This window comes from Lissotriton helveticus, chromosome 3_1, assembly GCF_964261635.1.
Source record: "Lissotriton helveticus chromosome 3_1, aLisHel1.1, whole genome shotgun sequence".
Taxonomy (NCBI): Eukaryota; Metazoa; Chordata; class Amphibia; order Caudata; family Salamandridae; genus Lissotriton; species Lissotriton helveticus.
The window spans coordinates 1912631776-1912659065 of NC_136061.1; the positions used below are offsets into that span (position 1 = coordinate 1912631776).

Here is a 27290-nt window from a genome sequence, read left to right on the forward strand (position 1 = left end):
AAAAGTGTGTTTTTCTGCCGTGGACGATCTTCAGTCGGGCAGGGAAGAGTAACGCATATTTCAGCTTGGCCTTTTGTAGCCTTTTCTTCACCGCCACATAGGAGGAGCGTTGTTTTTGGACCACGTTGGTGTAATCCGGGTAAAGGGATATTCTGTGGTTCTCATACTGGATGGGGGGAGTTCTCACGGGCCTTCTGCAATAGGCTGTCCCTGTGCCGATTGTTGAGTATCCGTACTATCAGAGGGCGGGGTGGGCGGCCCGGTCTGGGCCTACCGGTCGGGATCCGATGCGCTCTCTCTACACAGAAGTACGGGGATAACCCTTCCGCAGCAACATGTTCCCGGAACCACTGCTCCATAAAGTCCGCGGCACGGGCCCCCTCGCAGCGCTCCGGAAGGCCTATGACGCGGATGTTGTTGCGGCGATTACGGCCTTCCACGTCCTCCACACGATCCATGAGGGAGGTGACCTGCTGCTGCAATTGTTGGATAGAGGTGGAGTAGTCGGACACCGTCGGCATGAGTTCAGCAATAGCGAGTCCCTGATCTTTAACCTTATCCGCCAATTTGCTATGGTCCGCTTTCAACAGTGATAGGTTCGCGGAGAGGGCCCCATCTGCTGATCTGGATTCCCTTATTTCTGGCAGGATTAAGTCCAGCTTGTCTGTTTGTTGTCCCCCAGTGCCGTCCGGTTCAGAGGCACCAGGCGGGATCCGTCCCCCCCCCGGCATTCTCCGTTGTGCGCGTAGTCGTAGGATCTCCCAGCCCCTCCGTCCCTTTCACACCCTTGCGCACCATGGTGGTCTTCTATTTTGGCAAGGCTTCACTCTGCAGGGGAGGTCCAACACGGGGGGAATGCAATGCCGCCCGTGGGGCGCAGTCACTATCACCTTCGTGTAGCCCACGCCGCTGGGCAGACATCCACAGTGCCGAGCCAACCGGGACGAGGAGCGGGCCGCAGCAGTCCGACCAGCCAAGACTAAGGAATTCACCAGGTCCAGGACCCTTTTAGCGATGAGCGTGCTCAATCCCTCCGAACCTCTCCTCGTTGACCCCAACCGGGCGGCCCCCTAAGGTTCCAGCTCGTTGTTACGTTCGCCGGTGGGGCTGCGGGTTTCAGGTCTCAGGGTCTCAGCTCTCAATTCAACAGGCACTCCTTCCACATGTCACCACCGCTGCCTCACCATGCCCCCAGACCTGCAGGAATCTCTCGCTCTCCCCCAGTGCGAGGCCCCCCGGGGGCAGAAGGTAAAGCAGTCCCAGGTACTTTAGCAGGGGTCCGTTAGAGGCTCCACGCTCCTTCAGCGGTGCAGCAGCCTACCTCTGGATTTTCTTGAGCAGCAATCGGGCCCTCCCCCATCCCCGGGTCTCGGCAGACCGGGACCGGCTCAATTCCGTCATCGGGGCTTCCAACTGGGTCCTCGACCCCCCCCTCCCCGGCAGCTAAGTGGCATCCACCGGTGGGCCTCCGTCTCGGGGGACACCCCCCTCCTGCCCTCCAGAGGGGCGCCGGCCGGGCACTTCCGGTTGCGTGCACCGCAGCCGTCCCGGGCTCTGCGTCTACTTCACCTCCCGGCTTCTATCTGCCGATGCCGAGGCAGGCCCAGGCTTCCTCCGCACTCAATTCCAAGCTCGCGATCCCCACCGTCGAAGATCGTAGGATCCCCACGGGCTCCGCCAGTGTTCTTCCTCCTTTCATCGCAGCCAGGGCTTGTGCAGGGTCCCTGGGTCAGGATCAGGCCCCCAAGCAGACCCAGAGCTCTAGTGGCAACCGACCGCCATCGGGGCTGGCTAGCCACGCCCCCCCTATTAGCCAACACCTTTACCAGCACCTTGGCTTCAAAGATGAGAAAAGAGATGGGTCTATATGAGCCACATAACTCCAGTGGTTTACCCGGTTTGGGAATAACCACTATTGTGGCTAGACTAATGTCCTCTGGTAGACTTCCTTCCAACTGCTCCGCACAAAACATGTCAAGCATGCGCTGCGCCACTGTGTCTGCTAGGCATTTGAACATTTCTGCGGGCAGCCCATTTGGGTGTGCTGCTTTCCCTGATTGCAGCTCTCTTATGCCACTTGCAACCTCCTCCATTGTCAAGTTTTGATCAATTGCCTCGCTATCTTCCACTCGGAATATCAGCAGTGCCATATCTTTAATTCAATGCATTCCTCTTCAGTTGTGGCTGAGGCCGATCGGTATACCCTTTCATAATATTGCGCAAAAGCCTCCGCGATTTCGGTTCCTGCCCTACATCGCGTACCCTCTAAATTCCGGATTTCAGCCACCCAGTTTCAGTCCCTCTTCTACAACCAGGCAATTAGCATATTGGCTTTACTGCCCACGTCATATATCTTCCTTTGCGTTGCTACTGCGTGAGAGCAGGCAGCATGTTCTTCCAGTTCCCTAAGCTCCTTCTATTTGAGGCCTAGTATATGTCTGAGTGTCGAGTCAGTCTCCCCCTGCTGTCCCAAGTGCTCCTCAGGTGCTGTGATCTCCTGTTCTATTTTACACACCGAGCGCTGCGCTACTTTCTCCTGCCACCCATCTCCGCCTGGACATAGCCCCTTGCGACCACTTTGTAAGCCTCCTACAACACACTCTGTGAAGTAACCGAACCAGTGTTCTCCATAGAATATTGTTTTGTGCATTCTCTAAACTTTTCCTGGAATTGATAATCTCTAAAGAGCCAGGGATCCATATGAGGTGCAAGAACTTGGTTTCGGGACGGACCTCACAGGGACACCTCCACTGGGGAGTGTTCGGATATGCCCCTAGCTCATAATTTAATTATGGAAAAGAAAACTTATAAAATCAATCAAAGTCAATCTCAACATAAAACTTTTTCTTTTTTTATTTTAAATTGTAGGTCTTTACCGAAACATAAATGAGATTTTTAATCTACTAATTAACGACAAGCCCGATGCAATCTTCCTTACTGAAACCTGGTTCCATGAGAGCTCAGGTTCTGACATTGCGGTAGCTGTTCCTGACCATTACGCAATAGTAAGGATTGACCGCACAAATAAAACAGGGGGTAGTATTGCTATTCTTTTTAAAAAAGGAATACAACTGCGATTTTACTCACCTACCAATCCTCAACTGTGAAGCTGCGACGTTTAAGTTGTCTCTTACTCCTTACTTACTTCTCTGGAATACTTGTTTACCGTTCACCTGGCTCTGCTTCCTCATGGGCATCTGCTTTTCCTGAACTTATAAGTCCCTTGGTGATGAAGGCAGCCAATTTTTCCCTTCTACGGGACTTAAATATGCACTTAGAAAATCAAACTTGTAAAACAAGTTCTGAGTTGATCTCTGATCTGGCCGCCTTAAATATAAATTTGCTTAACTCTGGATCCACACATGAAGCGGGTCATTTACTTGATCCAATTTTTTCTAATCTTAATGTAATTAGCTGTTTACCTGCGCTGCCAATGTGTTGGTCTGATCACTATTTAATTAGATTCTCACTCAACATATGAGACAAAATTCCTTATTGATCAAATCACGCAAACCAGAAATTGGAAAAAATTAGACATTGAAACTTTGAACAATTTTTTAAATACTCATATTCCTTGTTCAAAATAATCTGTGCACACACTATCTACATCAGTGCAGAAATGGCTCTCTACTGCAATAGACATATGTTTACCACTTACTAACAAAAAAGTTAATGGTCATCGACCCCCAGCTCCCTGGTTCACGGAACTGTTGAAAAAAGAAAAATCTGAATGCAAAGCATCTGAGCATCTGAGCGTAGATGGAGAAAAAACTACACATCTGAAGCCAAAAATGCCTATAAAAATAAGAGAACAAATTACCATTCTCTTTGTAGAAAGGCTCGAGCTAATCATGTGTCCTCCACTATCTCAGAAGATCTAAATTGTTCCTAAACATTATTTAACATGGTGAAGGAACTCACGGGCTCTAAAACTTTAGCTATGCCACCGGATTTAAATGAGCAGCAATGTGAAACATTGGCTACTTTCTTTATACAAAAAGTGAATAACATCTACCAAGGAATTACATCGGCCCATGATAAATGTCTCTCTGTTCCAGCAGTACCATTGAAATCTCTCACCGCCAATAATAAATGCCATAACGGTATTGGGCTCCTTAAGACCTCCAAGGGTATTCTGGATAGCTGGCCTAGGTTGAATTCAGACACCTTAATAAAATGTCTTAATGATATTAAATCTGGATCCCAAAAAGACCCTTTGCCTGGCACTATACTTAAGCAGCTCGACACTGGATGTTATTACTGATCTTCTTAACACTTCCCTACAGGAAGAAACCGTTCCCGCTGACTGGAAGCACGCAATGATACACCCACTCGTGAAAAAGGTTGGGGCCGATCCTGATCAACCTTCAAGCTATCGGCCTATCTCTTTAATACCCGTGTTTTCAAAAGTTATTGAAAAACATGTTCACCAAAATCTAGCTGAATTTGTAACTACTCGAAATCTATTGCCTCCCTGTCAATCGGGCTTTAGAGCTGGCTTTTCGACAGAAACCACTCTATTAGGAGTCACAGAAAACATACGCTGCCAATTGGATAGGGGAGAGACAGTGGCACTCATCCTAATGGACTTAAGTGCCGCTTTTGATACGGTATCTCACACTGTATTAATAAACACTCTTTGCTCCCTGGGTATCTGCGGCTCAGCACTTAATTGGCTCATCTCTTTTCTGACCGAGCGTATGTTTCAAGTTTTCTCTCAAACGGCCTGCTCAGATACGCATGTCTTTGCTCATGGTGCACCACAGGGCTCTATACTCAGTCCTTTATTGTTTAATCTTTATACGAGTCCTTTAGCCAAAGTGGTAGAAACGGGCTCTCTTCCCTCTCCTGTTTCTAAGGTGCGCAACTTCGGCATTATAATCGATGAATCCCTCAATATGCACCTGCAAGCAGTAAAAACCTCTGCCACGTGTTTTACCATCCATAAATGGCTAAAAAAGATCTGCTGGATGTTGCCTGACTCCACTATGAAAACCGTAGTCAATGCCTTGATAACCTCTAGGATTGTCTATGGAAATGTGCTCTATCTGAGTTCAAATAAAACCACTACACGTAAATTGCAGGTGGTACAAAATTCAGCAGCTAGATTGTTATGTAAGATCCCTAGAACCACTTCCACTTCCCAACATCTTCAGGATCTTCATTGGCTCAAGGTTGAAAACCGAGTCAAATTCAAAGCACTCTGTTTCATGCATAAAATTAAAGTTGGCAGTGCTCCGAAGTATCTTCAATCTCTTGTTTGCCCTTACTTCCCCTCTCGTCTTCTCCGCTCCTCCACGTTAGAGAAGTTTGTCATTCCTAAAATCAAGCTTTCTCGGATGGGCGGAAGATCTTTTTCTTACTTAGGGCCCTCGTTGTGGAATTCTTTGCCTTTTTCATTACGAAACGAGATAGATTACATCAAATTTCGCAAAGCTTTAAAAACATGGCTATTTAACAGCTAGATACTCATCTTTGCTTGACTCTCTCTATGCAAATCCGTAAACTGCGTCGGGAAACCCTTTTTGGGGTAGCTGCAGCGCATTATAATTGCAAATAATAAATAATAAATAAATAAATGCTGCGTGTCCCTAAACTGTTCGACGTGCACACACTGCATGAAAATGTAGTGTAATCTTGATCCATTGCCATGTGCTGCTGATATATGCGTGTATTGCCTAGTGGGTAGATTATGTTCTCTCCATAGAGCTAGGAGTCCCATTGCTTCCATAAATGTCTGCAATGGCTCGGGCCCCCCGCCCGGGAGGATGGCTTGGCTCTATCTAGGTCCTGGGACATCGTACCATTCATATCTCCCCCAGCAGGAGAATCCCGGGGGGAAGGTCCAGTATTAGTTTGCTTAGCAGTGGCAGTGTCTCCACGTGAAGCTTCGGGGGTACATAGAAGCAGCATAAGTTAAGAGTGCGTCCTCCCCAAGTCCCCATCAGTGCCACATATCTAACCAGAGAATCATGCCATGTACATCCTGGTATAAAGGGCACTGCCTTCCTCACTAGTGTAGCTACCCCTCTAGAGCCAGAGGTGGACCCCGCATGTGCCAGGAGGGTGTATCCAAACCTGCTGAGTGCCAGGTAGCAATTGTCCTTCAAATGTGTCTCTTGCAGTAGGGCCAGATCAGGAGAGTGTCTACGCAGGTATTGCAGTACCATAGTCAGTTTAATTCTATAATTTAGCCCATTAACATTCCATGTCAGGACCCTAAGGGCTGATGTTACCGGATTAGCCATATCCTTGCCAGGGATAATGAAACCCACCTCCTCCCCCCGCCCAGAATGTTCATCCCAGAGCTTTCTGTAGCCCATATTTCAACGTGTACAAGCAGCAACATCACAACATTAAACGTAAACAACCCGGTGAAGACAAGTCCCCCCACCCTCCCAATAACACCCCCCCTCCCTGCTGCTCTGCTGAAGGGCTTTGAACTACCCGCCAACCCCAACTTAGCAGAGTGCCTGTCGCCCTCCCAGAAAAAGGAAATGAGGTATTTGGACAGGCCGTGCCCTCTCTAATCCCACTCAAACCCTTCTCAATACCATATTACCGGTTAGTTCCGTGTATGAGCTTCTCAGCGATTGTTCCTTGGCCAGCTCCAGCCAGCCCGAGTCATCACCTTGCGATGAGGGGCCCCGAAAAAAAGCAGAAACAGAACCCTCCACCCCCAACAATACAAAGTCCGGTCAACATTGACTGGTGCGCTGGGGTAGTCTTGTTATTTGATTAGTTGGTGCTTGATTGTTTCACGGATAGACAATTCTCATTATTTCCCTGTTGATTATGTGGCGTCTTGCTCTGTGTCTTTGCGAACATACTGGGATTGCCTGGTATGGTTCCATTTCTCTCTTGAGCATCCGCCCTTGCCTGAGTTCCCAACTTGTAACCAGCCATCGAGCCAGTCCCATGCCTCCTCCGGCGCGGAGAGGAAGCATGCTTTCCCATCTGCTTCAATTCGCAGTTTCGCCGGAAAGAACATTGCATATTTGATGCCTTTATCCCTGAGCGCTATTTTGACATCCAGGAAACTGCGGCGTTGTTGTTGCACTTTGATCGTGAAATCTGGGCAGAAAGCGATTTTACTGTTCTCAAATTTCTTGGGTGGGTCGATACACGCAGTTTGCAAAATAGGCGTCTCTATCTCGAAAGTTGAAGGCCCTTGTAACTATTCACCTTGAAGGGGCCCCCGACCTTAGCCTTCAGCCTGGGACTCAATGGGCTCTTTCAATCGAAAAATTGTTTGACAGACCTTTTGGTTGCAGGTGCTTAGTAATGAGTTCCTCAAACAATAGATCTATCGCGCCCTTCCTTCTTTGTCATCTAGCTGTGACTCCATCCTGTCTTGCTTGGTTTGAAACAACTGCACTTATTAATTGAGGCTAGCTGTATCGGTAGCTAGCTTTGTAGTGGTTTCCTCCACTTCCTTGACCCTAGTGTCCATGTTATGAACATCTGCTTGGACCAGGGAGATTTCTATATTTACTGTGTCCAGTCATGATTCATTGGAGGTGCAGACATTGGTTTTTTTTTTAACTCTTTTTTATTAGATTCAGGGCAAATTCTAATCACATAAGACATACATGCATTGCAGTCCATTGTTAAACATTCCTTTGACATTTTGCACATCATTATTGTCCACAGCACATAGGGTAAATCGTTATTCCTCATGTTAATCTCGTATCTCCCCTCCACCCTTCTCATCAGAAACCTCGTCGGTCTGCAGACTGGGTGGCTCACAAATGAAACCCCTGAATTTATTCCATGCCCCCCATATTCTACTCCATTTTCGAGGACATCCTCGATTGATGAATAAACCCTTTTTTATGTATATATTGAGGGTTTATAATTATCTGTACAATACTTAAATTGTCGTGGTAAAGTCGTGCATGGAAAACGCATGTGCTTAGTAAACATTTGACAGGTAAGTCCAAACCATATCCATACAAATCTATATCTATATCTATATCTATATCCAAAAAAAAAAACATACCCACCCTAAACCCTAAAAATGCTGGATTTCATTAAAGACACAGAGGCTAGCATTATCCCACTCTCCCTTCCCAAGTAAAGGTAATCGTGGGAGGGGAGTGGCCATGAAATTTCACATGATTTATAATGTACGGAAAATAAATTTTCCTTGGTAAAGAAAATGTTCAAATTTCAGTTTACATTTATTTCAAGATTATATTTTTACAGAGACTCAATGAAGATGGAAAATTTCGGTATACATTCCAAGAGTGGAAGTTTTGGATGTTATGGGATTTTTAAGTTCAGTTAAAGTTACAGGATGATGATTTCGCCTCTGAGCAGCTATAAAGAGGAAGATGGCTACTGGGCTTGAGTTTATATACACTGTCTTAGTTGGTTTTAACTCTGGATTTTTAAGTGTGGTTAAAAGTTGCAAAAAAAAGAAGATTAATACATAGTGCTAGCCTCTGTGTCTTTAATGAAATTTAGACTCTCTGATCACAAAACTAAGAGAATCTACATTCTGAACAGAGAATGTGACAGACGCAACATTCGTGAAGGAATTTACCACCACCCCCGCCCCCGGTGTTAGACGCTTTATTTTCACAAAAACACAATGTGTGCACTTGATGCCACCCACAAGGTCCAGATGCACAGCAGTGCTTTGCAACTCCCAATTCAACTATTCCAGCCTTGCCACCACACGCTGGGGCAATGTAGTATGTGCTGAGCGGCCAAGAGGGAAAATTCAGACCGGTGACCTGCATTCATTCATTTTTCACTAAAAGAACCAGCACATGGAGCTGTGTTTCCACTTCTAGCATGGCCCCTTCCCCTGAAGCCGCTGCTTGCCACACTAAAAATATGAGCCAAGGTAATCAAATCCTCAACAAAAAGCAAAACTGCAAAGCCAAGTGTGAACTGGTGCACAGAGGCTTCTTCTCTAATCCTTGGAAGTCACCAGTGCCTTTTCAATTAAACAAATTGACTGCAAAACAAAGCAATATCAAGGACACAAAATAAAAAAAACACACCATATCAACAAAACAAGCATTTGCAATGCAATAGGTCTCGCATTAGGAAAGTTTGAACTATTGGTACTGTAAATGACAAATATTTTATTTATGTTTTGTTTTTGAAAATAGCGAAATTAATAACTTTGTCATTTACAGTGCCAATAGTTATAATGTGACACCTATAGCATTTGTAAAGCAATATGTGTTGTATTTACGTGACTTACATGTATTGATATTACAAATAACAATGGCTTTTAATTTTTTTCAATAATTAATACTTAAATAAACGTTATTGTAATTTATAATGGCAATAGCTTAAAGTTTTTTGTAAATAACTTTTGTGAAGATTATGTTCAGTGTATTTTATTGTGACGAAAATCCAAGAACAGAAGTGAAATATTAACATATTTTTGTTACATTTGTAATAAAGCTTGAAACTTTGAGAGAACATATTTGAACCAGGTGTTGTTGAATCGTTGCACAGATTGATGCTGTGGTGACGCTGAGTGATGTTGTGATGGCAAATGAGTGATGCTGTGGCGTTCAGTGATGCTGTGGTCGCGCATAGTGATGTTGTGGTGCCCCTGAGTGATGCTGAGTGATGCTGTATGCTATGCTAGGTTTTGTTTTGCTATCCTAGGTTTTGTTTTATCACCTTCAGCGCGGCGTGAATTTTCGCGCTGTGCTGAAGGTTCTAAAAAACGGGCGTGGCCGTGACGGAACGGTTCCGTCATAAGCACAGCCCAACCGGCGCTCATGACGGAACCGTTCCGTCACAAGCATCGAAGGGGTTATTATGCTTTGCTATGTTTTCTTATTCTATGCTTTGATTTGTTATACTATCCTAGGCTATGTTTTGTTATGCTATGCTATGTTTTGTTATGCTATGCTATGTTTTGCTATGCTATGCTTTGTTATTCTATGCTTTGTTATGCTATGCTATGTTTTGTTGTGTTTTATTATGCTATGCTTTGTTTTGCTATGCTATGTTTTGTTATGCTATGCTATGTTGTGTTGTGTTGTGTTTGGTATGCTATGTTTTGCTATGCTATTATGTTTTATTTTGCTATGCTATGTTTTGTTGTGTTGTGTTTTGCTATGTTTTGTTATGCTAGGTGTTGTGTTTTGTTATGCTATATTTTGTTATGCTATGCTATGTTTTGTTATGCTATGCTATGTTTTGTTATGCTATGCTATGTTTTGTTTAGTTTTGCCATCCTATGCTTTGTTTTTTTTGCTGTGCTATGATCTGTTGTGTTTTGTTATGCTATGCTATGTTTTGTTGTGTTTTGCTATGCTATGCGTTGTTATGCTATGCTGTTTTGTTGTGTTTTATTATGCTATGCTTTGTTTTGATATGCTATGTTTTGATATGCTATGTTTTGTTATGCTATGCTTTGTTATGCTATGCTTTGTTATGCTATGCTTTGTTTTGCTATGCTATGTTTTGTTATGCTATGCTATGTTGTGTTGTGTTGTGTTTGGTATGCTATGTTTTGCTATGCTATTATGTTTTATTTTGCTATGCTATGTTTTGTTGTGTTGTGTTTTGCTATGTTTTGTTATGCTATGTGTTGTGTTTTGTTATGCTATGTTTTGTTATGTTATGCTGTGTTTTGTTATGCTATGCTATGCTTTGTTTTGTTATGCTATGTTGTTTTGTTATGCTATGCTATGTTTTGTTGTGTTTTGTTATGCCTTGCTATGTTTTGCTATGCTTTTCTATGTGTTGTTGTGTATGCTATGTTTTGTTATGCTATGCTATGTTTTGTTGTGTTTTGCTATGTTTTGTTATGCTATGCTTTGTTTTGTTATGTTATGCTATGTTTTGTTCTGCTATGTTTTGTTATGCTATGCTATATTTTGCTATGCTTTGCTATGTTTTGTTATGTTATGCTATGTTTTGTTCTGCGTTGCTATGTTTTGCTATGCTTTGCTATGTTTTGTTATGTTATGCTATGTTTTGTTCTGCTATATTTTTTGTTGTGTTTTGTTATGCTATATTTTGTTTTGCTATGCTTTGTTATGCTATGCTTGGTTTTGTTATGCTATGTTTTGTTATGCTATGCTATGTTTTGTTATGCTATGCTTTGTTGTGTTTTGCTGTGCTATGTTTTGGTTTTTTATGCTATGTTTTGTTATGCTATGCTATGCTGTGTTTTGTTATGCTATGCTATGTTTTGTTATTCTATGCTGGTGAGGGGGTGTGTGTGTGTGTGAGGGTGGGTGAGGGCGTGTGAGGGAGAGGGTGTGTGAGGGTGAGAGGGTTGTGAGGGTGAGAGGGTGTGAGGGTGAGGGGGTGTGAGGGTGATGGTGAGAGGGTGGGTGAGGGGGTATGAGGGTGAGGGTGTGAGGGTGAGGGGGTGTGAGGGTGAGGGTGTGTGAAGGTGTGAGGGTGAGTGAGGGTGAGTGAGGGTGAGTGAGAGGGTGAGAGGGTGAGGGGGTGTGAGGGTGTGGGGTTGTGAGGGTGAGGGGGTGTGAGGGTGAGGGGGTGTGAGGGTGAGTGAGGGGGTGTGAGGGTGAGTGAGGGGGTGTGAGGGTGTGTGGTCAGGACAGTAGCAGGAGCCAGGATAACAGTTGAAGATTAGCATAAACAAAATGAATCAACGCTACATACATGTTTGTGTGTGCCCTCATAGGTGTCCATGAGTGCATGGGAGTGGGTATGTCAGTGTGCCCACTTAGATCAAATGCTTTCCCTTGGATAGTAATTCTTAGCAAACTTGTGGCCATCCACGGCATGATGTCCTCTACCTACTCCCACTGTAATGATGGCCTTGGCACAAAGATGGCAATTCTTTGCAACCTGTGGGCATCCATGACATGATGCCTACCCCTGGTACAATGTTGTCTGTAGCAGAATAGTGGCAAGTCTTTTCAACTTCAGCTAGAATGGTGGTAGTTCTGGATGTACTGTGGGCAATGGGTGGTAATCCATGGCCCATTCTGAAATAATCCTTTCCTCTGGTAACACTGGGCATAATGTTGCAGTCAATAGATTTGAGGTAGCGTGGCACTTGTGTAAATAATTTTGAATACACTTAATAGTAAGCATACTCCAGGAGGCCAGAAACATGCTAATGAACACAGGTAACATGCACACCATTGTACATGTTCAGCCAACTCTCTTTCAAAATGCCAGGACAGGTATTCCTTTGTTAATGCGTGTTATGGAGAGAGGGACAGGTAAAAGTAAACCTAAACCTAATGTGCGTGCAAGTGCTTGTTGCCGAGAGTTGTGCTGGCATGAGTTATGATGGAGTCAAACTGCTAGAAATATATCTATATTAAGTAAACCACCAACTAATCAGTCTTACAATACAGTGCAGACTTTACAAACAAGCATTGGGCGCGCGGCCGGGCCGCAAAGAAATAATTTAAATAAACAAGCATGGGATGAATAAAAATGCGGTAGTGAGCATTGGAGTGGAGTGTGACAAAACTCTGCAACTTGTTCCGCCTCGGTGAGGTATATGGGCACTGAAACGGCAACTGGCTCAGCCCTACTGGGAATTGGTGTTGGGCGGCTGTATCACTCTGGAGAGACTGTGTGGTGACTGCGTTGGTCAGTTTCAGAATCAGGAGGGGCAGAGTCAGCACAGTCTGCGAGGGATCAACGTGTCTAGAGGCAAAGCATAGCGGATGTAGCATTGCAGCTAGCAAGTCGAGTGTTTTCAAGCTGAGTGTCCCTAGAGAGATGGCAACACAGCAACAGCATTTGAGAAGCAAGGCTAGGATTTCACTTTTGTCCAGAAAAAAAACCGAGAAAGGTGCAGAGAACGCCGAACAAAACACGGTTTCCCCACGAAAAGGATGCAAAAAAACCAACAAGCTCTCGGCATTGCTGTGGCGCGTGAGCGCATTCCTGTGAAGTCTGATGAAGGAGGGGCGGGGGAGCCGGCCCATATCCGATTTAATACTCGGTGCACGGCTGTGACAAGCAATAGCCTACTGTACCCGAAGGACACATTACTAGATAGCGTTTTTTAAACATGTTTAGAGCCACAATGGCTAAAAGTAAAAAAAACACAACAAAAAACGCTATGACGTGGCCAGGATTCCCCACCAGGATTCCCCATGTCAAAGAGCTTTTTTTTAGGTAGAGCATAGAGCAGCACAAGTGCTGCTAAAGGAAATCGACCTCTTGGAATCAGTTCAGCTTTCTTCAGCTTCAGCTCACAAGCTATTGGCCTTTGCGTCTGGCTTTAGTACGCAATTGGCCAAAAGCGTGTGATGTCCCAGCTTCTAGAATTTTTTTTACTCCCAGAGCGTTTTGCTCTCGCGAGCCAGCAGCAGCGCGCAGGGCCATATGGATTTGATTAGCATGCCTGCGCTTTTCTGCTTATACAGTGGCGTGGGAAGGCTCTCCTCACGCTTAGCTGCTCGAGTCTAAACATGCCCAAAAATCTTTTTTGTTTTGTCCTATTGAGGAAACTGACGACATCTGCTGCAATAAGGACTTCTATTGCTCAGAAAAATAGGATTACTGTTTCAAGATGAGAAAAGAATTTTCATTGTGCTTGTTTGTGTGCCTTCACGTTGTGTTTGGCTTTCGCTGGGTTTCGCTGTCCCAAAAAAGGTAAACAAAACTATTTTCAGCAGGATTTATTTTGTTATTCATGTTGGATGTAATTTTCACAGTTTGTATTTGTTTAGTCATACCAGGGCATGGGCACTGCTGTCCCTGAACTGTGTCTTTTCCTCAGTCTTGACAGCAGCCTTTACAGAGTCACGCTAGTAAAGACAATCTTGTGATAAGAAGCGGTGACTGGCTATATGTTTGTAATCATAGAAGCATTATAATAAACTTGACAAGCTTCTTTCTTGCCAGCGTTAGCACATCAGCTGGAACATTCTGTAATGACGTTGGAGGGGGAGATTTCGAGAGACCCAGTTACCAGAATATTTTTATGCACTCTGCTGCATTACATCTTCGCCCACAATTTCGGAGTCATGCGACAGTAATTCTGGCACATGCTGAAATGACCACTGACAGCAGCAATGTTACCACCAGTTATTTCTCAGTTGTCTGACTCCTAAGTCGTTATCACTAGGGTAACGTCCCCGCAGCCATTTACAAAATATTTATAAGTATGTTTTAAACAGGAGATTTAAATTGAAAGTGGCAGCAAAAAAAACTTGCACGTGCACTAACACTTTGTGTAGCAAGGCTTGGTGCAACCAAAACCATCTGCTAGTGGTCCCCATACAGCTTGTATTTACACGCTGAAAACGAGGGTAGATGAGTGGGAATTTTGCACTTTGCTTTGAATACTGCGATATATTCATTATTGCGCATATCGTTTCCACAAACAGGCAAACGTGTGCGCTACGTTTGGGGACTCACGTTCCGACTCCTCACCCACGCACACAAGGCCCTCCACGACCTGGGCCCCAAGTACCTCAACAACCGCCTGACCTTCTACACTCCCACCCGCCAGCTACGATCGACCAGCTACGCCCTCGCCGCCGTTCCACGCATTCGAAGAGCCACCATGGGAGGAAGATCCTTCTCCTACCTGGCAGCCAAGACTTCGAACTCCCTCCCCATCCACCTCCGCCGTACCCAAGACCACCTCTCCTTCAGGAAGCAACTCAAGACCTGGCTATTCGAGCAGTAGCGGACCCCTCTCCCCCAAGCGCCTTGAGACCCTCCGGGTGAGTAGCGCGCTATACAAATTTCTTGATTGATTGATTGTCCCAGGCTAGCAGGGGTTTGTGGTCTATGGTGTGCGATGGGTCTGTTGTGTTGCTGTCTGTTGGGGCTGTCTGGGTGTTGAAGCTGCCGTGGATGTCTGCTATCTTGCGGTGGAAGAAGGTGGCGAGGGAGTCGCACAGGGCTTGCGACGGCGGGATGTCGTTGGTGTTGGAGCTGAGGTTTGGAGAGTTCCTTCACGATGTTGAAGAGCTCCTTGCTATTGTGTGTGTTGTTGTGGTGGCGGTCTTTGAAGGAGGTCCTCTTGGCCGCCCTGATGAGGTGGTGGTGGTTGCGGATGGCGTCCTTGTGTGCTGCGTGGCTGTCCGGAGTTTGTTCACTGTGCCCTTTCTTCTCTAGTTTTTGGCAGGCTTGCTTGGAGGCTAGGAGTTCGGGGGTGAACTAGCTGGCCCTCTTGCTGGTGTCTCTGTGGGGGGGTTTCTTCAGAGGGGCGAGGCTGTTGGCGCAGTCCTCGATCCAGCGTCTCAGGCTGTGGGCAGCGTCGTCAGTGCTGGAGGGTTCGGTGGGTGGGCTAGGAGCGAGGTTTGCGTGTAGTTGGTCTTCGGTGATTTTGCTCCAGCAGCGGTCTTTGGTGGTTTTGCTCCAGCAGCGGCGGGGATCTGTTGGGTGCGGTGGTGTGTGGTCGGTTTCTGGAAGGCGAAGTGGATGCAGCCGTGGTCGGTCCAGAGGAGTTCGGTGGTGTGGCTGACAAAGACGTGCAGGCTTGAGAAGACTGGGTTGAGCGTGTGGCCGGTGGGGTGGGCGGGCATTGTGACAAGTTGCTTCAGTCCGAGGTTGCCGATCAGGGTGTGGAGTTGTTGTCGTTGTTGTTCTCAAGGTGAAAGTTCAGGTCTCCGAGGAGGATGTAGTCGGTGAAGGTCAGGGCGGGCGTGCTGATCAAGTCGGCGATGGAGTCGCTGAACTGGGGGCGGGGTCCGGGGGGACAGTAGACGAGGGTGGAGTTAGGTCTGTGTGGATCTGGAAATGCATGTGTTTGATGGTGCTGAGCGCATCGTTGGTGCTAGTCAAGACCCTGATGCTGTTCTTGTGGACGATGGCGATTCCTCCTCCGACTCCGATGGTGCGGTCTCTGTGGGTAATCTTGTAGCCGTCTGGGATGGCTTTGGCGATGTCGGGTGCGGAGGAGTTGTTAAACCAGGTCTCTGTCATGAAGGCGACATCCGGGGATGTTGTGTCGAGCAGGTCCCAGAGCTCGACGACATGCTTGCGTGCGGAGTGGGTGTTCAGTAGTATGCATCGAGGTGGTTGGAGTCTTTCTTGGCGGGTGGTTTGTCGGCTCTGAGGCTGGTGTAGCTGCAGTTCCGGCAGGTGAAGGGAGCCGTGTATGTTACAGGGCAGCCTTGAAGCAGGTGTGGCTACGTCCGGAGTTGAGAGCGTGCAGAGTGCTGGCGTCATAGTGGCGGCAATCGTCGTTGCGGGTGCGGGGCCCAGGGGTTCTGGTGCTGGGCACGGTCCAAGCGCGGACGGGCGCAGACCGGCTTGCCTTAGGCGCGCCAGCGGCATGACCGCACAGCGGCTGGCATATATGGGGAGGTGGGAGGGAGGAGCAGTTGGGAGGCGGGGACAGCAATGGGCAGTCAGGGGGGACAACGAAGGTAATAGAAGGAAAAAGGGACACAAAAACGAGGGAAAAATTAGTGGCACAGAGGGCAGAAGGGCACAAAAAACGAGTGAAACAGAGGGCAGAAGGGCACAAAAAACGAGTGTCACTGAAGGCAAAAGGGGCACAAAAATGAGGGAAAAACGTGCGTCACAGAGGGCAGAAGGGCACAAAAATACGAGTGGAACAGAGGGCAGAAGGGCACAAAAAACAAGTGGAACAGAAGGCAGAAGGGCACAAAAAAACGAGTGGAACAGAGGGCAGAAGGGCACAAAAACCAGTGGCACTGAAGGCAAAAGGGGCACAAAAACGAGGGGAAAACGTGTGTCACAGAGGGCAGAAGGGCACAAAAATACGAGTGGAACAGAGGGCAGAAGGGCACAAAAAACAAGTGGAACATAAAGCAGATGGGCATAAAATAACGAGTGGAACAGAGGGCAGAAGGGCACAAAAACAAGGGAAAAACAAGTGGCACAGAGGGCAGAAGGGCACAAAAAACAAGTGGAACAGAAGGGCACAAAAAACAAGTGGAACAGAAGGCAAAAGAGGCAAAACGGAGTGGAACAGAGGGCACAAGGGCACAAAAATGAGTGAAACAAAAGGGCACAAAAAACGAGTGGAACAGGTGGCAAAAGAGGGAAAAACGAGTGGCACAGAAGGCAGACGGGCACAAAAAACGAGTGGAACAGAAGGCAAAAGGGGCACAAAACATGGGGAAAACGAGTGGCACAGAAGGCAAAAAGGGCACAGAAATAGTGGCACAGAGGCAAAACACAGAATACAGAAATACAGGGGCAGCTAAGAACAGAAGGCAGAACGGGCAGAGAGGCACAGGGGCAGCGAGGGGAACAGAAGGGAAAACCGGGCAAGGACACGGGGGCAGCGAGGGGTACAGAAGGAAAGACCAGGCAGAGAGAGCATGGGGACAGCGAGGGGAACAGAGGGAAGAAAAAGGGGCACGGGCCACGTACAGGCAGTGGGGGAAGACAGATAACAGCAGTCACAGACACGAAAAGCAATAAAGCAGAGGATGAACACACCTACCTACAGCCTACCACTGGCCACCAGGGATGAGGCGCAGAAGGTAGCCTGCGGTGGTGGAGGGCCTCAAACTTCCTCAGCAGCGGCAGCGGCAGCTGGGGCAGAGAGACACAGAAGGTGTTGTGTGGAGGGGGAGCGACCTAATGGAGCTGCCTGGATCATTTTGTAGGTGTGTGCCCCATGCAAGTGCACGCCTTCTAAATGACATGGGTGCTTTTTTTCTTTTTATTTGTCCGGGATTGATAGACGAGGTAAGGCTGACTTTAGGGGTTAGTAATAGTAATGGGAGGGAAGGCCAATTTTACGGTTATGGAGTGCATAGAGGTTAAGGGAGGCAAGGGTAATTTTAGACTTCAGGTGATGGAAGCGGTAAAGGGACACTAGGATTAAAACAAGCATTGGCATAGCCAATAGGCCTCGCCTTTAGGACCTCATAAGTATTTACTTATGCAGCACAATATCCTCGGTGCAACAACATTAACTGTTGCATGGCTAAACAGTTATAAGGTCCCAAAGGCGAGACCTGTTGGCTATGTCAACGCTTGTTTTCTTTTTACTTAAGGCCATGTTGCATAGCAGTTCATGCTGCTCTGTAACTTGTACCATGTTTAAAAAAATGCTGAATCTCATCCCCAGAAGAAGGTGCCCTGCTTTGAAACACGCTCTTAAAGATTCAAAACTTGATGGCTAACCACCATTTAAAACTCAACCCAACTAAAACTGAATTCCTCTTGATTTCGCTTCTGAAAGCAAAAACTCCAGTACAAGAATGGATGGCTAACTGTCCCATCCTGAATGGCTACCTGCCAGAGCCCAGAGTACCAGATCACTTGTTGTTACCCTTGTCAATCAGCTCAATCTTTACAGCCATATCGCAGCCAAGGCAGAAAGCACACAACATCAACTTAGGCAGCTTTGGGGCATCAGACTTTTAATCCGGAACAAGACCTCAAAACAGTGGATCAGTCTCTCATTTTTGCCAGACTAGATTATGGAATTGCTTTTCTCTCAGGCATTCTCAAAGTTCCCCTACGTCCACTGAGAACACCACTACATGAAACTGCGCACTTTATTTGAGGTCTCAATAGATTTTACCACATTGCCCCTGCCCTGCTAACTCTCCAATGGCTTCCCAATGATGGGCGGACCCAATTCGAACCCGCCTGCATTACCCACACAGTACTGCAGTCCTCCTCACCCTCCTATCTAAACGAGAAACTGAAAATCTCTGGAGCAAATTGGGATTATAGAAATGCCCAATCCCTGCTTCTTGGTCTCCCCCCTCCCCCCAACACCTTTAGTCGAGAACGATAACTGAACCAGTTATTCTCTGGTAGTACCACAAGAATCTGAAACTCTCTGCCTCCTCCCTCCACTTAACCACTTGCCTAGTCACCTTCAAAAAGGAGGACCTCAATCTCCTCCTATTTGACACCTTGTTAATCACCCTCGACCATACTTAAGTACTCTCTCTACCAGGATCTGAACTAACTTTGTTATGTGACCCCAGCATCTAAAATCAATGCTTTAACTGTGCACAACCTTTGCTCAACTCTTGCAATTGTCTCATGGGCTAACTCCTTCAACATCTACCGATATAAACGTCCGGGTTTAATTACTGTAACTCACTGTAACCCATATATCCTGCTCCGGTTGTAAAGCGCTCTGATGCCTTCGGTCATATCCACGCTACGTAAAAATGCAAAAATAAAATTAAAGCCAAAAGATCTTGCATAGCGAAACCTATTGGCTTTGCGAATGCTTGTTGTTACAGGCTGACATTATAAAAACACGTCATCATTCCCCACTGCCCCAATCAACATTCAAATCGGTGACCGTTTAGTTACGTCGAAACATATGAAATGATAGCATAAACCAACTGAGCTTTCTTATAAGCACAATGCATCCCCCACAGATTTGTTTAACTTTTTTTGTTATTATTTAATGTATGTGCGTTACATTTTATATACAGGTATTTGTAGGTAAAAGGCCAACAAAATAGTTGCAGAATATTTTTTTCTTTTCAGTGCCATCTCTGACCCTGACCCACATTGATCTGACCCACGGGCCACGGCACACCGGCAGTAGTTGCCATACTTGTCATGCATTTCGTCCACTGTAGGAGAGTAAACCGAAGGACAAGGAGGCAGGCGGAAATATTATGCCAACAGAAGAGAGGGTTTCATCCAACAGTTTTGTTTGAGCCAAGACCTTTACACGCCTATCACTTGTCTTCTCTTGAGTGTTGATCCGAAACAGGTTAGACTGGCATACCCCCCATACCGAAGAGAAATGGAAGACAAACATGGAAGTTGGATTATAGACAAGCAGGCTAGGGCAAAGTCTGGATTTAAAATAGAGGGGGTGATTGCATAGGAAAGCAGACATGTCTGACAACCTTCATTTATCCTCCACGGTCTAGATCAGCTATCCCACTATGCCCCATTAAGAGGTGGTCCGGTGGCTCGGGGACCAGGAGAGTGCCCTGATGTCCTGTAAATTCCAGGTGGCACTACATACTGTGTGCGCAAGAGGCGTCAAAGACCCCGGTATTCGAAGCCAGTGACACTGAATTCACACCATTTAAGCACTCCAAAGCCCCCATCCCCATTTTCAAACTTGCCCGACACCCACTTTGCTGTCCAGCAGATTCCATCCCGGTTCCTTGTTCACCAATTCTATTACATGACCGGAGGCTTCAGATTATGCTTCTCATTCTTTTACTGAAAACTCACAGCAGATTTTTGATTCTAATGAAACATCAACAAAACGTGTCCGGAAGTAGACCCTGCAGTTTCCAGGTCATGGACGGTATCCAAGCAACCATGGGACGCACATTAAAACAGAGTTAGGCTCGCTCCTCCTGTCAGTGCTCTGCTCTCGTGCCGACAGCGGAAATATGGCAGTTTTCACAACAGCTTCTCGGTGTGGACGCTCAGAATAACGAGAAGGCGCTCTGCAGTATAACGCTACGTCGGACGTACGCCATTGGGAGCTGAAGACAGTACATGCCAATATTTTGAAACTAGAAAGAAGGCGATTAAAAATACAAAAAATAATGGAGGACGTATATTGAAGGAAATTCAAATTTCACGCCTGAATCAAGTCTGTTGGCATATGTGCTTTACTTGCACTGGAACAAAGAAAGAATCGGCAGGAGCGGAATCGCCTCGTAAACAGCAGATGTGAATGAATTGCACTCATTTAACAAAACGGTGGCCATGATGGAGAGGTTTGGTGGGGCTAGTGGTATTTTTAGGCACTGCCTTTTATTGTTTTATCATGTTATATCTTATTAGCCATGTATCTGGGGTTGTGGAATCCTGAGGCTACGACTAGGGCCGGCGGTAGGCATGGGCGGCCTGGGGTAAAACATAATACCCCTTGAGTCCTCGGCTCAAGAACAAGGGACCCCACTTCCGTGCACAGCACTTTCACAGTCAGGCCACCTGTTCCTCCGGGGCCCCTTCCCCAACCCGATCACATTGCGAATATATTTTTAAGTGCGATGTCTTGAGGTGCAGTGGAGGGGGAGGGAGGATTGGAATAATGGGTTGGAGACGTGACAGCAGCAGGGCCAGCAATTATGGCAACTCACATGGACAGGGGCGATGCAGCACCTCTGTTAAAACGCATTTTCAATGCAATAGGTCTGGCATTTGTGAGAGTTAGAGCGATTGGAGTTCTAAATGTTTTTTATTGATGTGTTTTGGAGTGGAATGGATGTATGTGGTGTGTAGTGGTATTCTGTTGTACGGTGTGCAGTGTAATTATGTGGCTAGAAATGATGTGGTATTTAGTGTATAGGAATCATGTGGAGTGGGACTGTGTTCTGGAGAGAAAATCTGTGGTATTGTATCTTGTGTTGTGGAGTGTTATGATAGTGGAGTTTAATAATGTGGTGTGCTGTTTAATTTTGTCCTGTGATGTTTAATTATTTTGTGTGGATTGTATGTATATGGTGTGTTTGGAGCATGGGTCACAAGTGTTCATTAGTGTAATGTTGCTCGGCAGGAGCGACTGGACCTAGCCCTATGGCGCACACCAATACACACAGATACACAGTTAGCTGGTCTGGGTGGGAAGTCACAAGCGACCTCCGCCCATTTATTTAGACTCTCTGGCCACGCCTGGCCAGCGAGTGATACAAAGGCCAGAGAGTGATACAAAGTGTATATGCCCTTCCGGGCTAAGGGTCTCTGAATACTGTATGAGCGTCAGGGCTCGAGTCGGGGTACCACGCGGGTGGACGGCGTCCCCCCACTTATTTTAAGGGGTCTTACCGGGTGGACGCCGTCCCCCCTGTGCAAAAGCTGTGCTGAGCTGGCGCGAACGCGGTCTACGGCTCCGGGTCATGTGCTGAGCCGACAGTTCCCAAAGACAGTATATTTAAGGCCCCAGGCAGGGCGCCTCCACTCCAGCAAGTGAGCCATTACCGACACAGGCACCCCCCGGCAAGCCCATTCAGTGATACGTCATGGCTGGAGTCAGGTTACAAAAGCACAAACAGCCCCTCCAAGAGCTCCTCGAGTGCGATTCCGAGCCTCGCCCCGCCTCTCTCGCGCTCCTCCTCTTCGGGGTAAACTGTCTGGTTAGCTAGCTCAGTGGGTAAAAGCAACTGCATTAGACATCAGTGTATGCCTTGCAAGGCTCATGTTTTTTTTCTCACTTTTCCGCCATCTAGTTTTACCCGAGTGCACTGGGCAAAAGTTGGGCTGTTGCAAACTTTGTCTACTAAGTAAGACTATTCTCGATTACGGACATTCTTAGTAGGTCATTACGTCACTTTCAGATGAGCTCTGTAGAATGATATATGAAAGGTTTCTGCAATATTAGGTACTCGTTGCCGTTTTGTAAATTATTATTATTTATTTTTTAACTGAATTTTGAACTGGTTGGGTTTGCACAGGCGGAATGCGACACGCCAGCGAGGCCGCAAGCCCCGTTTACACAAAAGATAGCCCCCTCCAAGCATGAGCGTCCCCCCACTTCTATTTTTTTTTACCTTTTGTGACGTCACTTCTGGTCGTGCCGTCACTTCACGTATTTGTGCGCCCCCCCACTTCTAGGTTTTTTACCTTCCGTGACGTCACTTCCTGTCGTGACGTCACTTCCGTCTCGGAGCGTCCCCCCACTTCTTTATTTAGGACTTGTGCCCTGATGAGCGTCAACGAGACCGCTACATCCCATCCCAAATCAGTGTTCAAAACCAATCAAGAAAGTTAACACATAAAGTCTGTGAGCCTTTGACTTGGTCTCAGGTTGGAACTCCGTTCGTACCTCTGGTGGTGGTCGCCTCGACGAGCCTGAAGGTTGTCAGGTGACGAGGTGGGGCTGGTGGTCGTAAAATTGCAAAAATAAAAAGAAAGACAAAAGATCTCGCATAGTGAAACCTATTGGCTTTGACAATGCTTGTTGTTACAGGCTGAGCCCTCATAACATTATAAAAAATAAAAAAAACACGTCATCATTCCCCACTTCCCCAATCAGAATTCAAATCGGTGACCCTTTAGTTACACATCGAAACATATGAAGTGATTGCATAAACCACTTGAATTTTCTTACAAGTACAATGCATCTCCCACAGATGTGTTTAACTTTTTTGTTATTATTTAATGTATGTGCGTTACATTTTATATACAGACATTTGTAGGTAAAAGGCCAACAAAACAGTTGCAGAATATTTTTTTTTTTTGCGCCATCTCTAACCCCGACCCACATTGATCTAACCCACGGGCCACGGCACACCGGCGTTAGTTACAATACTTGTCATGCATTTCGTCCACTGTAGGAGAGTAAGAGGTGGGGGTGTGGCGTTCCAAGATGGTGGACGCACCTCCGTAGTGCTCCGTACCACTGCCCAGCAAAAGATGTGTTAACGGTGCCTACAGCCGGTGATCCATCTGCAAATGGAGCCCTGCCAGTTGTGAGTTCTTGCTGGCTGTCGGCGGACCCTCGATTGAAGTTAATCGGTGGGGAATCGCCACGGGACGGATCCGGGCCGGGAGCCTCTACCCGCAGACAAGATGGCGATGTCCCGTCCCAATCTCCGATCCTGCCACGATGACCCCCTACACAGGAGGCGGGACCCTGCCGGCGAGAAAACACCGGTGATTTCGGGCGGACAGTCAGAGTAAACTTCCCTACATCCACGTCTGAGCCCGCATTGCCTGACGATTCCTGGCCGGGCACCCCTTGCCTCACACAAGATGGCGGCGCCCAGTGCCGATGCCTGCAACTAAAGCGACGGCTGTCGGAACGATCTGCCCCGTACGGCGCTGGTGCCTGGGAGACCCGCCGGACCCCGCAGAGGCTGCCGCGAGAGGCGAGACGAGTGCACAAGAGGTGAGGTGCCCCTCTGCCTGAGAGTAGCACCCTGAGATAGCGGCGCCCATCAACTTCGGGGTCAGTGGTAACCCCAATCATGTCCAGAGTCCCCAATTCATGTGCAAAGCACGATGCCGGTGAGGCCCGTTAGCTCCCACTGAGCTCCCACAGAGCCCATTGCATCACATAGACAAGCGGCGCCTACCTTTGATTCCCTGACCTTTTATGTGTTGAGAGGGATATCCTGATATCAAGGCACCTGACCCCAAAATGGCGTTGCGGCGAAAAAGCACAGCCCCATTTGTTCCGATCTTGCCCTCTGCGTTCCAGTGCAGCAATCTTACCACTCTCTAAGCCCATCCTCATTTAGACTCTCTTATGCGGCCTGATAAAATGTTGCCTGCAGCCTGGCTGAACAAAAATGACCGGCCCATGACACCTGACCTCAAGATGGCGTAATTTGGGACACTGTAATACAAACCATCATGCTCGGTCATGCTTGGGACTGTAACCCAAGCCCCACAGTGATCAACATTGGAGACCAATGCCAATGAGGCTCTGTGCCAATGCAAATCAGCGCCAATGCCCAGTTCCAGCATTGTTCAATGATCCTGGGCACTGATTTAAGCGAGTAGCCTGTGAGTGGTGGCTACGACCGGGGCCTGAACGCTGTATCAAATAGCTGCAATACATTGGGCTAGTGGCAGAGTAAAGCGTGTGGCTGCTATGTGTAGTCTCTGGCTCAAGCAACCCTGTATAACTGGGTTCATCTTTTCAACCTTGACGCACTGCGCGAACAGTCGGGATGGCCGTGAAGGAAGCCGCATGACCATCAGGAGGATGCTGGTGCCTCACCTTCAGCTGTGCAGCAAGTAGTGCCAGCTGCACCGTTTAGGCCTTTTACAACTGTGCAGCAATTAGTGCCAGTTGAAGCGTTTAGGCCTTTTTCAGCTGCGCAGCAAGTAGTGCCAGCTGCTCCGTTTAGGCCTTTTTACAGCTGCTCAGCAAGTAAGTGCCAGCTGCTCCACTTAAGCCTTAACTGCTGTGCAGCAAGTAGTGCCAGCTGCTTCTCTTAGGACAATTTTATCAGTGTAGACAGTTTTGTTTGATTGCGATATGACTCACGCTACGTTGCCAGCAGCCTGGACATTATGGACTATGCATTCAGGTCATCTGTGCCCCCCTGCTGAGGTGGCCTGGGAGTCTCCGAGGCATTTAGGACGCTAGGCCATACTTTGATGCAGGGCCCAACAAATACCCACCCCACTTCCCGGACGACACATAAGTTCTGACTTCTTCACCCAACTTCTGGATTATGTGCCTCCTTCTTGCCCTCTTACCTATCATCTCCTCAGCCTTCCTAGTAATACCTGTCTCTTCTCACCCCCCCACCCTCCTCCAGCCCATTTTCCCAACATGGCCACCACTCGAGTTAAGGCTGGGATTAACTGCTATAAAATCATTTTTCCTCCCGGCCAGACTAAAGCCTCAGAAAAACGATTGAAACATAACACTATTGAACGTTTCCCTGATTCCCTTTTTGTTGATCAATTTTACAATGGTCATCTTGGGAGGCTCTATAACGACTTCATCTTCTTCACTCGCGACACCCCCTCTTGGTCCACAAGCTTTTATCATTCCCTTAACGTCACCTCCTCCTCCTCCTCCTCCTCCATCCCTCATGGCAAACAACTAAAAAATTTCCCCCTCTGCGCGTTTCGATGGCCACCTCACTATCTCACTCTATAACAACGGTACTATCTTGATACAAGGCAAAGACTCCTGTCTCTCGCTCTTTGACCACCTCTTCCCCTCCCTACTCCCCTCCTCTGTGACTGGGTTTTCTCCTAACTCCTCACCTAGCTACACCCACTACTCACTCTCTCCTCCCCTGACTCCCCTACACACCATTAGGATGCACCCTCGAGAATCACAGGTATGCCCCCTTCCCTCCACCCCCCCTCCTATTCCTTCCCTTCACAGTTTGCCCCCTCATTCTTCACTTCAGCCTTACCTTTAACTAATACGCTCCTTGCCCAAGCTACACCTTCACGATTCCCCAATCTCCTCACCTCACCCATATTCCTACCCGTCACCCCCCTTGTGAGTCCACCTCTTCTCCAACCCTCTACCCAGGCTAACCCTCCCTACGCTCAGCTTATTCCTACATCCCCCCTCTCCTCTTCCCCCTCCTCCCCACGGTTTTCGCCCCGATTTCCCCTCTTACCCATTGCATCTCTCTCCTCACACCCTCTCCTCCAGCTATGCTGTGCTACACCCTTTCCCCCTTTGGTATTCCTCTCCACTTCCCTCCCTTGGGCACAGCAGAACCACTCCCCTTCCTCAATTTCCCTTTCTCCCAACCCCCCTCTCTAGGCCAGATGCCCGTTCCCCTACAGCCACCTCCAATCGATAACAGGACCCCTTTGACCACCTCCCCTCTTTTCCTCCCTAACCTCCCACATTCCCATAACTCCACTCAATCCCCCCCTCTCCTTCTACCATACCGCCCGGATCCATACCAATCTTCTCCTAAATCGGTCCTTAATTCCTTTCCTTCCTGCAACTCCAACATAGACAACTCCCCCTCCGCCTCTGACGCACCTACTCCTACTCTCAACCCCCACCTTCCCCCACTTTTGAACCCCACTCCAACTCTCAACCTCCACCTTTCCCCACTTTTGAACCCTACACCCCTACTCCCCTCCTCCACCGCAACCCCTCCCTGCCCTCCCTGCCCTCCCCCTCCAATGCCACCCCCTCCTGTCTCCCTAAAACCACCCAACAACCTGTGCTTTACCCTACTCTCCCTAGAAAATAAGCTAGACTCTCTGATCACCATGATTTCCCAGCTTGTAAGTGCCATCTCACTTTTAAGCTCCATGTTTCCCTCCTTTCCATGCACCCCCATTCCTATGGATAACCCGCACCATCCCACGAGCTGCACCTCGCCCCCTCACCCCACTATAACTAAGCCGAACCCCTCATCGGCAAACTTGGTTATCTCACACAAGCCTTCGAATGCCACCCTTATTCAACCTGCACCTCCCGATTACCCTATTGTCTACTCTATTCCGACCAACTCCTCTGTCAGAACAAAGTTTCCATCTAAACCCTCCCGAGCACCCCTGTATAAGTACAACATCCCAATCACCCTGCAGAGCCCAAGTACCCCCATCACCAAAACAGTCTTGACAGAGCTGCGCTGTCTGCTCCACAATTGCAGATCAGCAGTAAGGCATAAACTTCAAATCTCGGATACCATCACCCTTCACAAGGTTGACATGCTCTTCCTCACAGAGACCTGGTTCAACGACACCTCACACGCTATATTTGATCTCCTACTACCCACAGGCTATTCTATACTCAAGAAAGACAGAACCGACGGCGTTGGGGGTGGCGCTGCAGTCATCTTTAGAAACTCCCTTCAACTGAAGGCTCTTCCTATCAGCTCTTTCCGCACTTTCGAAGGCCTTTCTCTTGAGCTCCAATTGCACCATCTCTCACCCCTCAGATTCCATGTCATTTACCGTCCACCGGGTAGCGACCCTTCGTTTTTGGAAGAACTCACTGACTTCATCAGCGACCAATACTCGGAAAGTGACAATCA

The 27290-nt window shown here is 47.5% G+C and overlaps 1 protein-coding gene across 5 annotated transcripts in view; it reads right to left on the reverse strand.

Moving 5' to 3' along the window:
- The window catches only part of CARS1 (cysteinyl-tRNA synthetase 1), a 406480-nt gene that overhangs the window by 367545 nt on the left and 11645 nt on the right, over positions 1-27290 (reverse strand). Inside the window, exon 1 of one of the 5 annotated variants that reach the window (XM_078682919.1) lies at positions 19988-20084. The exons of 3 other annotated variants lie outside the window; for them this stretch is intronic. In XM_078682919.1, the coding sequence (XP_078539045.1) occupies positions 19988-20009 (22 nt within the window). In that variant the 5' untranslated portion in view covers positions 20010-20084. Of the gene's footprint in view, positions 1-19987; positions 20085-27290 lie in introns of those variants that run through there. One more of the 5 variants, XM_078682920.1, reaches the window with a different exon arrangement.